This window comes from Malaya genurostris, chromosome 2 (genome assembly GCF_030247185.1).
Source record: "Malaya genurostris strain Urasoe2022 chromosome 2, Malgen_1.1, whole genome shotgun sequence".
In the NCBI taxonomy this organism is placed as follows: Eukaryota; Metazoa; Arthropoda; class Insecta; order Diptera; family Culicidae; genus Malaya; species Malaya genurostris.
This window is the reverse complement of record NC_080571.1, coordinates 82,486,756-82,503,421: the sequence shown is the minus strand read 5'-3', so window position 1 is coordinate 82,503,421 and position 16,666 is coordinate 82,486,756. Positions and strand designations below refer to the sequence as shown.

Sequence of the window (16,666 nt, the reverse complement as noted above, 5' to 3'; positions counted from 1 at the left end):
TCAATGACTTTAACGGTAGGGAAAGTCTTTTATCTGAAGGAAGAACTGCATAGCTGAAAACGGCAACTTTCAACTTGTTCATTGAATATCTCCCCTTCAAAAGCATGGATCAAAAATCTATCCTGACAATGTCTAGAAAATTTAATTTAGATGCGATTAGTGAAGTGAAAGTTATTTTTGTGAAGGTAAGTTGATTTCTATGGCGGCACCATTTTAGTTCCCTGGTAACGTAACGAAACATGAGAGAGAAAAAAAATCGGCTCAAAAAAGCTTCCAAACAAGCGGTAGCTTTCTTGGATTATCTGTGATGTAATCAAAATTGTAACCGAAAATATCAAAACTTTCTTGGCAACCCGGCCACATCGAGAGTCATTTTGCACATTTGCGAGAGAGCATGGAGAGAAATGTAATACGCACAGCGAGCCACGTGGTTTTACGAGACCTACTGGCCTCAGCACTTAAGAGTGAATGTAGTGACTTATTTTTGCATGTATTTAAAGTAGCAATCGTTCAGTTCTGTGAACTTTCTCAGAGGTTGCTAAATATATTCTATTTCTACTACATTCTTAAAAACTATGACCGTTTCGCAATATACAGTTACTAACACACTTTCTTATAGAATTCTATCACTTTTAGTTCTTTTGAAATGATTAGAAAACTATCGTACTTCAACAAAGAACTGTTGTTCATTCATTTTTCCAGAAGTACTAGTTCTTTCGAACTGTTTGCGAACGGATTGCCTACACAGCAAAAAATAATTTAATTCACCGGTGACGTAAATTTGCATATGACTCAAATCATAAGGACGTACAGTCTGTTACATAAAAGCGTGATCACTGTTGTGAGAAAATGGAAAGACTTAACATGAAAATATTTTTAAATATTGTTTCATTAGATCAAAAACTTGCATGCAAATACATTATTAGCAAGTCCAATCCCATTCAGCGTTAGCAATGGCTTGACACTTTCGTGGCATACTTTGAACGAGATTTTGCGCGTATTTTTCTGAAAACGACTTTCGGTGAACAAGCTGTTTCAAATTGTGTGATCGGTTTTTCACAAGTTCCATCTTCATTTGAGCCCATACGTTCTCAATTGAATCGGCATCGGACGACTGAAAGGGCCAATCCAAGATCACGACACCATTTTGCTCCTTTGCTCATTCAAGACGTTTTTGCACATGTTTTTCACTCAACATCGGTTTTTGCAAAGTACTTCTAAATTTCAAATTATTTGCGATCAAATAATCTTCAAACAATTCGATATTTTTAAACCTTTTTTCATCAATTTTGAAGCACCTTCGCGTTAAGTTAATTTCGGATTCTTCAAAAACAGGTCACAAATCACTTTTTCGTCTATTTTCGACAATACACCGACAGTGCCGCGATTTAGAAAGTCGTCGACATTTTTCACCTCTTTAAAACGATCCACCCACTTAATCACAAGCTGTTCCGACTTACAGGTATGTATTTCGTCGCGACAGCTTGGGTCATTTTGGGACCTTTCAGATCCGAGCACCAAAAAAAAACTGCTTCGAAGCGCGTAGCGTACGTGGTACTCATTTTGGACAAATACTAAAAATGAATTGTAAACAATAGTCAGCTGATTCATTCTCACATTGCATCTGTGTTACAAAAAATATCACACCATTTCACTTTACCGATCGCGAGTAATCGTGACTACACTCTTATGTAACAGACTGTAATTTGTAAAATGACTGAATTTTACAAGAATGATTTGCATATTTGTCGAACTTACACTACTTTTAAAGCAGACGAGTAAATTTACATGCTTGAACACTTGATGATATGTCAGAAAGCATTAAATAAGTGTTAGATCTACTGTAAAATTGAGTATTTTTGACGCTCGTATACCTCGGTCTTAGAAGACGTAAATTTACACGATATTTTCTAGGTGTGTATCTTTAGTGTGAATCCAAAGGACTTCCCAGAGGCTCAAACAACATTTCTTCGGTTCCACCAGTCCCCAACGGAACTAGTAGTCAAAGGTCATCGGAACGGTACTCAAAACTTAAACTCAAATGAAAAGTCTCATCGATTTCTGTTTATTTTTATCCGGATTCCACTTCCGGTTCCAGAGTGACAACCTGATGAATGTTGAAAATATCAAATCATCATATAAGAATTGTTTCGAGAATAAGCTATCCACATTTTTTTTTTCAATTTATGATAAAAACGATATTTTATTCAAACTAAAAATTTATCCTTTATTGTACGAGGTTAAACTTGAGCATAATGAAAACCGGATGAAATTTAAGTTATTCCTTCACGAATTTTCGAACTTTTGATCGAACGCTCTTCATCAAATTCCGGACAAGTGTTTCATCGCATTTTTTGAACGCTTGAGCCCAATTTTTTTTACTTCTGCGTGCTCCTACCTTACCCTCTTCATGATTGTCCAGTAACGTTCGATGGGTCGAAGCTGAGGGCAATTTGGTAGATTGATATTTTTCTCAACGAAATTTATACCCTTTTCCTCGAGCCAATTCAGAGTGGTTTTAGCATAGTGAGACGACGCTAAATCTGGCCAAAAGATTGGAGGTGTGCTATGCTTCTTATATAAAGGCAGCAAATTTTTCTGGAGACACTCAGATTGATAGATTTCTTTATTTATAGTTCCGGTAGGGTTAAAAATGGTTGAATTCAAACCACAAGAACATATTGCTTGCCATACCAGTACCTTTCGGCCGAATTTCTCCACTTGAATCGACCTGTCCGCATCGCTCACATCGACGACAGTAAAGTATTGTGGACCTGAAAGGGTTTTTGAGTCCTCCTTTACATAAGTCTAATCGTCCATCAAAACGCATGCATCCGGACACTGCAAAAGACGCGAATACAATTTCCGGCCCCTTGTTGCTGCTCGCTTCATCTGTTCTAGACTTCGTTTCGAGATTTTCTGCTTCTTGCTGGTCTTCAGGTGATTTCGCCTCTTGATACGCTGGGTCATTCCGACACTTGTTCCTGCTTTTTGGCCAAATAATGTATTGACATTGACTTGTTCTTCATGATTAGAGATACCACTTTCTGGTCCAGTTTCGGGTTGAAAGAACCGGGTTTTCTGCCTCTTCCTGGTACCTCATCCAAAGAATAGTGTTCCCCAAACTGATTAATGATGGTTTTAACACTGGCAATCGGCTTCGCCAATTTTCGCATATAGAACTTCAATTGGTGCCTCATGCATTCTTTAATGAGATCGGCATCATCATAGATCGTTAAACACAATTGCGGTTTGATTTTCCATAACAATCTGATTCTGGTAATAAAGGGCAGACTATCAATACAACCTTTATAGAGTCTGTCGCTGACGATACCCAACCAGCGACTGGCACCAGCAGAGAAGGTGACAAGCGATTATAAATACACTGTCCTACTCAGTGCTTGAGCGGAAAAGATGTATAGAACGAGACGATTAGTGTTTAATGAACAGAGAAGATGTTTGTATGTATGGTACCGGTCGGGAGATGGCCAGAATGTAGACCATGTACATTCTATCATGCCTAACCGTGTTTTAGAGCTGTGTCTATCACATGGTTCAGGGTGGCGAAATGGAAGCGCGTATGCACGGAGTGCATAAGAGCGCAGGTTCGAGTCCTGTCTTTGAGCGTATCTTTTTTCCAAAAAATCATCTTTTCTGTTAAGTTTTTATGTTTTCACTCAATCATTGCAAAAAATGATCAATATTGGGCTATTGTACCAATAGTCAACTCATTGGTAAAGTCGCAGTATTATTTTTCCAATTACTCGACATTCAGTCAACGAATTGTAATTATATCGGTTACAATATCTTTACTACGGCTCTAAGAAAAAAACCTTTTTAATACACCTAGTGGTGTAATGATGCCTTTCTCATATTAATTATAATTTCAAAAATATCACCAGAAGATTTTGTGAAGAATTTTTTTTCAATCTTGAATAAAATAAAAAACTTTCTTTGGGCATGAGCTGACATAACCTTTTCCATTTTTTAAACGGTTATGTCAAGTTAATAAGATTTTTTCTTTATTTTGCATCGTCGCACTAAATGATTAAACCCTCTTTACCCTATAGTTCTGGAACCGGAAATCGGACCCGAATGAAATTAAATAGCAACAATCCTATAAGACTGTAGAAACTTTTATTGAGCCTGTTTATGGGAATATATCATATCATTTCTGAGAAAATTGAGTGAGTCTCGTTTTAAACTTTGTGACCACTATTTCCGGTACTTCTGGAACTGAAGCTTGGAACCAGTATAGCCGAAGTCAGTTCGTTTAGTAAGTAACTAATAGAATCAGTTTTAATCCAAATCTAGAAGAATTTTACCCTTCGTCGCTCTAAATGACGGTGTGAAATTCAATAGCAACCTATGGGACAACGAGATTTTTTATTTTTTTTTATTTTATGAGTGACATTATTTGACACTTACTCACAAACATACACACACAACCACATACTTTATTCAGCTCGATGAACTGTTTCGAACTATATAGAACACTTAGCCCTGCGGGCCAATTTCCACTAGTCAATTTTTCAAGTGATTGTATAAACTTTCTATATGTGAAAGGCAATAAGTGTACTTTCCTAGAAAAGCAACGTTTTCATGGTCTTGTAATAACACTAACAAGTAGGTAAAAATTGAATAAAAGGATTAGAAATTTACATATTTTTAACCTGAAAAATGTAAACTTTGATGTGGCAATCCTGCACGCTATACGAAATTGAACAAAGCACGCTGTGAATGGAGAAAAGCGGCACGTACCGTCTCGTACTATTTTTGCATCGTCATTTTGGATGATGATTTGGATGATATTACTCTCATCGTCCAATAATTTCGGGGGAGCGGGTCATTTCGCCGAAAGTTGTTTCGCCGAATGCCATTTCGCCGAAAGCCGATTCGCTGAATGGGTCATTTCGCCGAAAGGGTAATTTTTTTGGGGTCGAAAATATCCGGCGAAATCGGCGAAAAGGCTTTCGGCGAAATGACTCTTTCGGCGAAATGGCATTTGGCGAAACTGTTTTGGGCGAAAGCTTTCGACGAAATGACCCTGATCCATCTTATACGTGACGTATCCGGCAAATCCCAGTGCAATGCAACAAAATTTCTCGGAGATGAAAGAATCGTTTTCGAAAGACTTAGACTTATTTGAAAGTTACTACTAGGTTGTTTGATAAACTCACAATACTACTGACTGAGGATAGGATGTTTTAATGACAACTTTTCTCATAGATGGCTGAACCGATTTTCACAAACTTAGGTTTAAATGAAAGGTCCTGTGGTCTCATATGTAATTCCTGAATTTCATGCGGATCCGACTTCCGGATCCGGATATATAGGGTAAAGTGAGTTAAAAATTGTATACCATCACTGAAAATGGGAAAAAACCGTAAAAATTTCTAAATCGACCTCAAATGTTTTCCAATTGATAGTTTTTATCAGTAGACGGTCAATCAAACCGATTTCGGCTATTCTTTTAAGAATCGAGGTAAATTATTTAGAAGAATACCACAGTATTATATATGATAGTATGATTGATATGAGAAAGGCATCATTACACCACTAGGTGGATTAAAACAGGTTTTTGTTTAATAAATTTGATCAGTGTATTACGGGGAAGACAAGTTAAAAAAATGTTATGGAACTTTATAATAAAAACCACGAAAATATTACCGCAGAGACGGGACTCGAACACTCGTAGCTAGCTCCGGGGAAATCGTTTCGCCAATTAAACTACCCTGCATATGAAAACACATGGAAAGACAGCCCAATTGACTAGGAGAACCAAACATGCTTCGCTTTACTTGGCCACCACAGCATTCAATGCTGTGGCACTTCTAACCGTTTGGGCTATCTTTTCATGTGTTTTCATTTGCAGAGTAGTTTAATTGGCAAAACAATTTCCCCGGTTGGTAGTTAGCTACGGGTTCGAGTCCTGTCTCTGCGGTAATATTTTCGTGGTGTTCATTACACAGTTGCATTCGCATGTCATTTTTTAAATCAGTTTTTCCCGTTACACACTTATCAAATTTTAAATTATTTCAAGGCAGTTAACAAGACTAAAACAAATCATATAATTTCGTTGTTATCAAGTTCTTTTTACAAAAATGTTTTATCCAGTTTTTGCATTCAAATATGTTTACTGGTTTTATAAACTAAGCTGCTTGTCGTCTATGTGTCAAAATTATAAATAAATTATCTTATGTCGCTATGTCAAAACCAAGGAAACATTTTAATAAGAAATTAATACCACAAACATAGAGCAGATTTTAACCTTTCTCATATAGAAAGACTATACAATCACTGTGAGAACCAACTTTTGAACCGAAGCCCTGAGGGCCGAATGTCATGTACCGTTCGACTCAGCTCGACGAACTGAGCAAATGCCTGTGTGTATATGAACGTATGTGTGTATGTGCAAATAATGTGACTCGATTTTCACAGAGATGGCTGAACTGATTTTAACAAACTCAGCTTCAAATGAAAGGTCTTATGGTCCCATAAATCGCTAAAGAGTTTTATCCCGAGTCGACTTCTTCCAGGATTACAGGGTGTAAGGCACCAAAAACTGAAACATAAATGTTACTTACTTTTCTCAGAGATGGCGTGACCGATTTTCAAAAACTTAGATTCAAACGAAAGGGCTCATGGTCCCATAGGTTGCTATTAAATTTTATTTTTATCCGACTTCCGGTTTCGGAATTACGAGGCAATATGTGCCAATCTATGAGATAATGCGCATTCAATTTTCTTAGAAATTTTTCAACCGATTTTTACAAACTAAGATGCAAATAAATGTTCTTGAAATTCTACAAAAAGTCCTTGAAAAGTTGATCCATATCCGACGTCCAGTTCCGGAAGACAGTGGGATTAGTAAAATTTTTCGATTTCATGAGTATTTTTCACAAGCGATAGCGAAACGAGATGCACATTTTTATAAAACTTACTGGTAAGTTCATTTAGTTGACAAACATTGTTAGTGGGTGGATTTATAAATCTATTTTGGGACTACTAGTGCCCGGTTTCCGCTTCCGAACGCACCGGTAATAGTGAAGAAAAGCTCCAAAAACGGAGCTCACTTCGGTTTCTCACAAATCATAATTCAAATTAAAGCTCTTATTGTCTTAAAAGATACTGTGCAATTTAATCCAGCTCTGACTTCCGGTTCCGAAATTATAGGGCAATGGCTATCAAAACTGTCAAACAAAATGATGCAAAATCGGTACGCATCGGTACGTGCTGGTACGGGAGAAAAAAAACGCGCCCGCCTGGCACACAGTGTGCTTTGTTCAATTTTGTATAGCGTGCAGGATTGCCACATTTAAATCTATTTTAACTTGACTTTTAATCTATTTTAACTTTTGACATAGCTGTTTACAAATTGGAAAAGTGATGGTAGTCTTTGAAGTTAGACTTTGTCGCAAAAAGCCACATTGCATATTTTGTTTATTCCAAAATTGTTCTAGACTATTTTTTGCATATGATAAAACTTTATTGCCAATTTTTTTTTCAAATAATTATTGCCGATAAATGACAAATTGTACAAACAAGTTTTGTACTAGTGATTTTCACAAAATCAGTGAAAATTTTTTTAAGGGAAGTTTTTGCCTTTCTCAATAGAAAGGTATTAGAATAGCTGGAAAAACCGACTTTTGAACGGAGCCTCGGAGACCCATAGTGCTATATACCATTCGACTCAGTTCGACTAGATCGGAAAATATCTGTGAGTGTGTGTATGTGTGTGCACTTTTCGAAGATATTTTTACCGCTCAATTTTCTCAGAGATGGCTGAACCGATTTTAACAAACTTAGGCTCGTTTGAAAGCTACTATCGGACCATTGATCAAGTTTGAAGATCAAATGGCCGTGACTTTTAGTTCAGGAGATATGGAGATATTTTTTACCGCTCTAATGTATATAAGGGTGCCAATATTTTGGGATTACCTCTAATTTCGTAAAGCGCTATTGTTCAAACGTTTAAGCATCTCGAAAAAAGTCATCATGCAAAATTTGACCTAAATCGGACATGGGTAAGGGGTGCTACCCAGCGGTTAAAGTTTGAAAATTAAAATTGCATGAAACGTCGGGATTAAGTGTTATCTCAAAAAAAATTGTTTTTTTGAAAAAAACGAATTTCTGGGACTTAGAAAAAGTCCCAGAAAGTCGATATAAAAAAAAATTTTTTTCGAGATGACACTAAATCTCGACGTTTCATGCAATTCTAAGACTTTTAACATAGCATCAAAAAATTTTTTTTCGTTTTCGGAAATTTCATGTACCTTTCCCCTATGGTGATTTTTCAAGATTTATGAAAGTTCTACTAAGTGGACTAAGAAGGGTTTTTTTATATTAGCATCACTCTTCTCAAAGTCAAAAATCAAAATGAAAAATGAGCCCAAATTAGTGTCAGAAATTATTTCATAAAAAGATAAAAAAATCATGAGACTATTTTGAAGAAAGAGAAAGGCATTATTACACCACTAGGTGGATTAAAAAGGGTTTTTATAGTTTTTTGTCGTGAATACGACTTACTTTACTATGGGGTGCCTTTTCAAAATTAGCCATATGGAAGAATGGGCAGAACTTAATAGTGAATATCTCGACTTGTATTAACGGTAGCAACATAATTCTTTCACCATTTCATCAAAAATATGATCAGGAATTTAGGATAAAATTTTGAACAGTGTGAGATAACCACAAACAACTCAACAACTCTTTACTTTTGCTTGGGTTTTTCGCACAAGGACGACGATTTTGAGGTAGTCAGGCACATATCTTCAACTGACCTTTTGCGTGGTTAAAAATCTCAACCGCTCAGGTCGCAAGTCTCATTGGATTTCCGGTGGAGCTGTCGTCAATAATGGAAGCAGATCTTTTGCGTGGTATAAAACCTCAAACGCTTAGGTCGTGCTTTCATTTGGACTTCAATAGTCAGGTGGAGCAGTCGGCAATGCCTTCATTTGGACTTCGGTCGTCAGGTGGAGCAGTCGTCAATAATGAAAGCAGATCTTTAGCGTTGTATAAAACCTCAAACGCTCAGGTCGCAGTGCCAGTTTCCCTTCGAAGAAGATCGATTACATCATCCTGTTGGTGGTTGTTTGCATTGGTGCAAAATACAATGGGAAATGGACAACAATGTGAAACATTATGAAAAATCAGCCTTTCTAATGGCTTTAAATGTTACCTAAAGAACTATAAAGATTGTTCTTTGTAAATCGAAAATTAAAATTAGCAGTGCAGTGCAAAGTTAAGATAATATGATCAGTTTTTTTTTGCAATTTTCACAGTTCTAAATTCGCAACAGTGTTCAAAATCGTTTATATCCAATCAATGTTTAATATCTTAGAAAATTATACAATTTGGCCCTTCACGCACGCCTTCATAAAACCATAAACCAATATTTTATCATAAAGAACTATACTGGTTATTTTGTAATATTTGTGTGTCAGAATGTTTGATGTAACTAATCTGTACTGTAGTTTGGGTGTATCGTTTCAAATTCTAGTAGTGAAAAATGGGAAAGCTTGCACAATTCACACAATCGATCAACTAATTGATATTCGGAAGTATAAAGAAAGAGTGTCAGTTTTATTCGTATTCACGACATCCAGTTATGTCTCTGACATTACACACCTGTACTTTTTTATCTAGCATTGATACTTTCTGCCAATATTAGGCTACAAGCAATAGGATATTCGATGTATTTTTCTCACAAATTGAGTTTCACTGGAATTTTGGATGATAATGACTTTTACTTTAGTTTAGTTTTCGATAAAAAGACACTGAATAAAAAATTAAGTTTGGACAAGAAACAGTTTTTGTTTAGGAAAACTTTTATTGCTTTAAAAGTGCTCATCTTGCAATGCACGAACGGTTGGTAAGGACCGTAATCGTCTATCTTGGGACAAAATTTTATCAAAATCGAACATATTTTTTTATTTTCTTTTGTAAATCAAATTGTCAATTTCTTCAGTGTAGTTCTCGATGAGGATATTTTTCATTATCTTTATTCGAAAAATTTGACTGATTTTGTGAATATCACTAGTTTAACACATTTTTGTAGAATTTGTAATTTTTCGACAATAACTCTCTCGAAAACATTGGTTAAAAAGTTTGGCCGCTTAGAGTAATTTTGGAAAAACAAAGTATTCAAAGTGGCACGGAAAGTTTCATTTAAATTTTAAAGGGTGCTGCCAATATTTGTTCAAATTTGTTTGAATCGCTGTAAGCCTGAGTCTTATCTAAATCCTAACGTACTCTCGATTTTGACACATCGGACAGTCAGCTCAAATCGTACAATTTATGCAAAAATAAATCTTCCATTCCGTGTAGCGTGATTTTTGTTTTACTTTTCGCCTTCGCATTTTGTGTTTCAGTGCTTTTCCCATTTATCACCCGAGTGCGTTTAGTTCGACCTTCAAATGTACCTCGATCTCGAGGACTTGTCTTCACTTGAGCAGCAACCTTCTTTTTCAGAGTTAGGCCGTACAGATTCGATTGCTTGTGCTCTCTGCTTCAAGCCAAATTAGAGAGAATCCACACACGGCAAAAAGTTCTTGTTGAATGAGTTCGGTTCTCTTCCTTCTCCGAGTTTTCGTCTTCCGAGCGTTTTTTTTGCAAGCATCGCCGATTGGCATGAATAATAAAAGGGAGGAAGATTCCACGGTGATGTTTTTTTTCGGTTCGTCCTCTAACGAGGATTTTCCAAGCAGGTTTTTCGATTATTTCGCTCTTCTCTGGGTGTCCCGCTCAGTACAGTCTGTGACATCGTCGTGTTTAGAAGCGTGGCCGGGGCACTGCTTAATCAACTGGTACTTTCGGGTAGGAGCAATTCCGTTTTCAATTGTCTGTGCAAATATTGTTCTACCAATTGAATTCTGCCTTTTCATTGCATTTTAGGTTGTGTCTTTTTTTTCCTTCCACCGCTGTTTGATTATCAGCTCAGAATTACAATGGCCTCCAGAATCATTAGTCTGGCGTTCCGTCAGAAAGTGGCTACGCTTTCCGGCACCGGGGTCACAGCGCGCATGATCCACATCGGCTCGGTACGTAGCTCGAATATACTGCAGGACTCACCGAATGCCCAACTTAACAAAACGCTGCTGGATCGTTACCGTCGTCTGGATTACGATAGCAAATTCGTTCAGGCAACGTACGTGTGGATTGATGGAACCGGTGAACACGTCCGTCTGAAGGATCGTGTGCTGGATTACAGCCCCCAGAAACCGGAGGATTGCCCCAACTGGCAGTATGACGGTAGCTCGACTTATCAGGCTTTGGGTGGAAATTCCGATATGAAACTGGTTCCTCGAGCTCTGTATAGAGATCCGTTCAAAGTAGGCGAGAAAGATGTTATTGTTTTGTGTGACACATACCAACCGGATGGCAAGCCTACTGAGTCCAACAAGCGAGCCGCTATGCAGGATGCCTACAATGCAACGAAATCATACGAGCCCTGGTTTGGGATTGAACAGGAGTACACGTTCTTAGACATCGATCATAGACCGCTTGGTTGGCCGTCCGGTGGATTTCCTGGTCCGCAAGGTCCGTATTACTGTGCAACGGGAGCGGAAAACGTTGTTGGTCGAGATATTGCTGAAGCTCATGCTGTTGCCTGTTTGTATGCCGGAATTGATTTTGCCGGAACCAATGCCGAGGTGATGCCGGCTCAGTGGGAGTTCCAGGTTGGACCGAGTCTAGGCATGAAGTGTGCCGACGACATTTGGGTTGCTCGGTACATTCTGTGGCGCATCGCCGAGGACTACGGTGTGGTTGTGTCCTTTGACCCGAAGCCCATGGAGGGAAATTGGAATGGGGCCGGTGGGCACTGTAATTTCTCCACCAAGGAAATGCGGGAAACTAACGGCATCGAGGCCATCAAGAAGGCTATTGAAAAACTCTCGAAGAAACATGCCAAACACATCAAAGCCTACGATCCACGCGGAGGAAAGGACAATGAAAGGCGTTTGGTTGGTCGCTTGGAAACCTCTTCGATCGATAAGTTTAGCTGGGGTGTCGCAGATCGGAGCACCAGCGTACGCATTCCACGTAGTGTGGACGAGATGAAGAAGGGATACCTGGAGGATAGACGTCCCAGCTCGAACTGTGACCCTTACAGTGTTTGTAATGCGATTCTTACCACCTGTTTGATTGAAGATTGAGATACTTCTACTGAAATCCAATTCGTTCCTGCGATGGTGTGATTAAACAATATACCTCATATTTAGAATCATAATAATTTCATTGCTTGTGATGAATCAAAAATAAAAAGACTACAGAACCCAGGAAAGACCGCCGTAGAAGGATATATCATCCAATAAAATCCTATTTATATTTGCAAGAATTAAAGAATTGATCAAATAGAAAGTTTAAAGCTTGAAATTTTGAATACAATTGTTACAAAATAACCTATCATATTGTTGAGAAAAAAATAGGACATATTCCTACTCCTCAAATAAAACCATATCTGTCTAATATGATATGATAATCATCATATCAAATCTACATGTTGTTCTACTCAGATATTTGTAATGTTTTATGTCAGCAGTTTCATAGCCATATGCTCATACAGCACAGTACAACAATAAGCTTTGAATTCGTGATACATGCTGAAAAACGGTTCATTAAATCGATAGTTAGTCCTAGCACGAGAAATTCTTAGAAAGGGATCGAACCGCAAATTTCGACGTCGATGAATGTCAAAACTTAGCTGTTGTTGGAGATCCGCACAATCAATTCGAGATTCCGCTACGAAAACAGCTTTCAGTGTATCTCGACGTACAGAGAGCAAATCAAGGTGAATGAGCCAACATCGATTTTCGTAGCTTGAAAGATTCAATGAATCTTGAAAAAATTCAAGTTTTAATACGCAGCTTATCAGTTTGGTAATATGGTGCCCAAATAACAACAGTATATTCCAGTATCGAGCGAACTAAAGCGTAATATAACGATTTCAAGAAGTGCTTGTTCGATTTTTTTTAAATGCTGAAGATGAAAGATAGCATCTTGAATGCTATGGTGAGTGCATATTCTCTATGATATTTGAAATTATATTTTGAATCCAATAGCACTCTTTGATCGATCTCTCTCGTTTTAGTACCACTTTCGAAATAGTGTAATCATACGCGGTTCGTATACGAGAGAAGGAGATAATGGAGCATTTTGTGGCATTCAGTACCATTCTGTTGACGTTGCATCAGTTAGAAAATTCTTGCAATGAGAAATTCAAATCATTTAAATATAGAAGAAATATGAACAGTCCTAGATAGCTTCCCTGAGGAATACAGCAGAGAAATTCTATTATTATTTAAAATAGTTTTGAAACTGAACATAATGCAGCAGTTCTTCGATAGTTTGAAATATGTGATTTATCACCTTTCTTATAAATGAAAACAACGTTTTGTCCAAGACTCGGCATTAAAAACCAAATTGGAGAAAAATTTTGAACAGCTTTGTCAATGGTACAAGGGGACTTCTGACGACACGTTTTCTTTAGAACGAACTGTTCAATTGCATTAAGCATAACTGTTTTTTCAGCTCTATCTCATTTTGCATTAGCAGTTGGGTATTTCGTTCTCTCTGTGATAATCTAGTGTTTATTTTGGTATTCCAAAAGTGTTTTTGTGTTTCAAAAACTACTTTGGTTAAATATTTTGAAAATCGTTTAACCTTAAACGTTTGATTTTCTGACTCATGGATGGTTATTTTGTAGAATATAGCATGTAGAGAATATCGACCCACTGCGAATTTTCATGCTTCCCCGCGTATCTTTTATGGTCCCTATGATATATGGAAATCAAAGTTAATCTTTGTTTTTTTTTGCTTTGACCTTTTGTTTCAACAGACTTCGCGGCCGATTCATGACGTACATAATCATTGCAAGTTGGTGCTACGATCCTACTGACACTAAGAATCCTTCGAGGTCGGGACTCGAACATATGACAACTGGTTTGTAAGACCAACGCTATCTGCATTGAACCGCCAACCCGGTGAATGCGAAAGAACAATAAATTCTCCACAAGAACAGTTAGGTTGTTAGTGTCAAGCTGTTTTAAAAGTTTTGTTTGGTAATTTGATGCCAATGTACCGCATTACGTAGTAAATCACGTACAATCGAAAACTGCGGCTTCGAAAAAGCAATATTCATTTTTAATTTATATTTTCAAATTGTTTCAAATTATCTCCAATCAGATTCAGATGAAATCACTATCCACTATCACACGCTAGGGAACAGAATGAGTGCTCGATATTGCGCTGAAGTCGCACGTGTTTTACGAAGCGACTCAAGGACGTTCAGTAGAACGGAAACATCATAGCGTCGGTATTGTGGAATTGTCATGGCACACTTTTTGCGATCATCTCAACTATGGCAGATATCAAATATTCAGGGCTTCAAATGTTTCCTTCATTCTACTTATTCATCTATAATTGATCTCCACTGCCAAAATGGGTAAGAGCAAAGATTTGTGTACACCGCGATCGTCTAGTTGCGAAAACAAAACTCAAAAACGATCGAGAGATGACCTTGATAAATCTGGTGAAACGTACTTTTCTGCTGATTTGCTGGTGCAAATGAGAAACATGTTCAGTCAATCTAATACCATGTTCACATTAGCGCTTATATCACTTAATATACCGAGATGATATGCATATCACGTGGGAGTGTTCACATATGATCGAAATAATATCGTTTGACAATCAAATTGTCATATTGAATGTTCCCATTAGGAGTAAGATCAATAATATTGCTTTTCTCTCCTACAATTCAATCAATAGTTGAAGTCTTGCAATTAATTGTCTCCGAACGCCAGTATTCGTTGAAAAATTTGAAATTATAATGATTGTTTATTGTCACTCTACAAGTGACGTTCATAAATGAGTGCGTTCAATGCCATTATCCGTGTTGCTAGTGGCGATTTTTGACAACTCGACATGATATCGTACATGATATCCCGGGTATCATGCCAAAATGGTGATGCGCGTTGACATCAAATTGTATGGGATATCAAGTGATATCGCACATGATATCATCGGATATCAAGTATATCCGTATATCACTACTGTGAACATACTATAACAGTAGAATCGAAAACAAGATTGACACTAGCATTCGTGATCTGAAAAACGAAATCATAACCCTTCGTGATGATGTGCATCGATTCAAAGAGAAGTGTACATACGATATTGGCAAATTAAAGGAATCCATGATAGCAGTTAATAAAGAGATTTTTAACAACAAGAACTCTATAAATCGGAGTGAGAAAAACAAAGAACTCATACTTACTGGTGTACCATATGATCCATCTGAAGACCTAAGTGAACTTTTGGGAAAAATTGCAAATGTTCTTAAGAACGACACCTCACCTTTAGTCTACACGAAACGATTGTCCCGTATACCTATCATCGCGTCGGCCACACCGCCTATTCTTCTGCAATTTGCAATCAAACCAAATCGGGATGATTTCTATCATCGGTACCTTGCTGCAAGGAACTTATCACTTGTACATCTTGGCTTTACCACTGATATACGAATTTATCTCAATGAGAATTTATCCGACTTAGCTCGGACAATCAAGGGACATGCGATGAAACTTAAAAATGCTGGAAAGATATTCACCGTATTCACCAAGGATGGAATTCTATTCGTGAATCTGAATGAAAGCGCTTCAGTTCAATCAATAACATCTTTGGAGCAACTTGGCGCTTCCATCGTTGAATAGTCACCCTTTCCTACATTTATACCCTCTTCCTGCCTCGTAAGTCCGTGTTTCCTTTCCTATGTTTATCCTTGATTATTCCCCTCCTGAAAGTATGTACCTATACCAGCAAACTTTTTTATTCTTATTCCTTCCATGAATTTTCTTTGTCTCCTATCCTAACGCTATCCTTGTATTATTCCGTCCTAAAAGTATTGAGCAGCATTGAACTCCGTGGATGGATCATCGACTGTTACTGTTGTTGCTGCGAATCTGTAGTTGCTGCTGATGTTATTATTGAACCTGTACATTTGAACCATAATCAAACAACTAAGCGCTAATAACAAATTACTAAGAATATTATTATTAGTGTTGTAGATGCTCTCTCACTTACATTTGATTCATATTCCCTCTATGCTAAGCCTTTTCATAAGTTCTGCATTGTTTTAGTTCGTTCTTATTGTTTTTATGTTAGTCGATAATACGAATGGTAATGCTCGCGATAATGAAGGCATTTCCCATATTCCATAATAACTATGGCTGTGTGTATGTGATAAATAATATCACTCAATATTCTCAGAGATGACAAAACCAATTTTCACAAACTTAGATTAAATATAATGTGCAAATCTATGGGAAAATGAACACTCATATTTCTGGGGAATATCTCAACCGATTTTTACAAACTAGGATGCAAATAAAAGGTCTTGAAATTTTTTAAGAAGTCTCCAAAAAGTTGATCCAGATCCGACTTCCAGTTCCAGTATTACAGCGCGATAAGTGAAAAATGTTCAATTTGATGAGTATTTTTCACAAGCGATGGTGTAACGAAACACAAAATGTTATAAAACTTACTGGTAAATTCATCTGATTGACAGACCTTGTTAGATAGTCGATATACAAACCTACTTTGGGACTACTAGTTCTCAGTTTCCGTTCTCGAAAGCACCGACAATAGTATAGAAAAGCTTCCA

General features: G+C 37.3%; 2 protein-coding genes across 6 annotated transcripts in view; both read left to right on the top strand.

Moving 5' to 3' along the window:
* Positions 1-16,666, top strand: part of LOC131428323 (uncharacterized) — a 374,248-nt gene that overhangs the window by 341,081 nt on the left and 16,501 nt on the right. The window lies entirely within an intron of this gene.
* Positions 10,628-12,404, top strand: LOC131428325 (glutamine synthetase 1, mitochondrial-like). The gene is made up of 2 exons (XM_058592217.1): positions 10,628-10,818; positions 10,897-12,404. Exon 2 carries the CDS (start codon positions 10,950-10,952, stop codon positions 12,156-12,158), a length of 1,209 nt encoding a protein of 402 aa, XP_058448200.1. The 5' UTR covers positions 10,628-10,818; positions 10,897-10,949; the 3' UTR covers positions 12,159-12,404.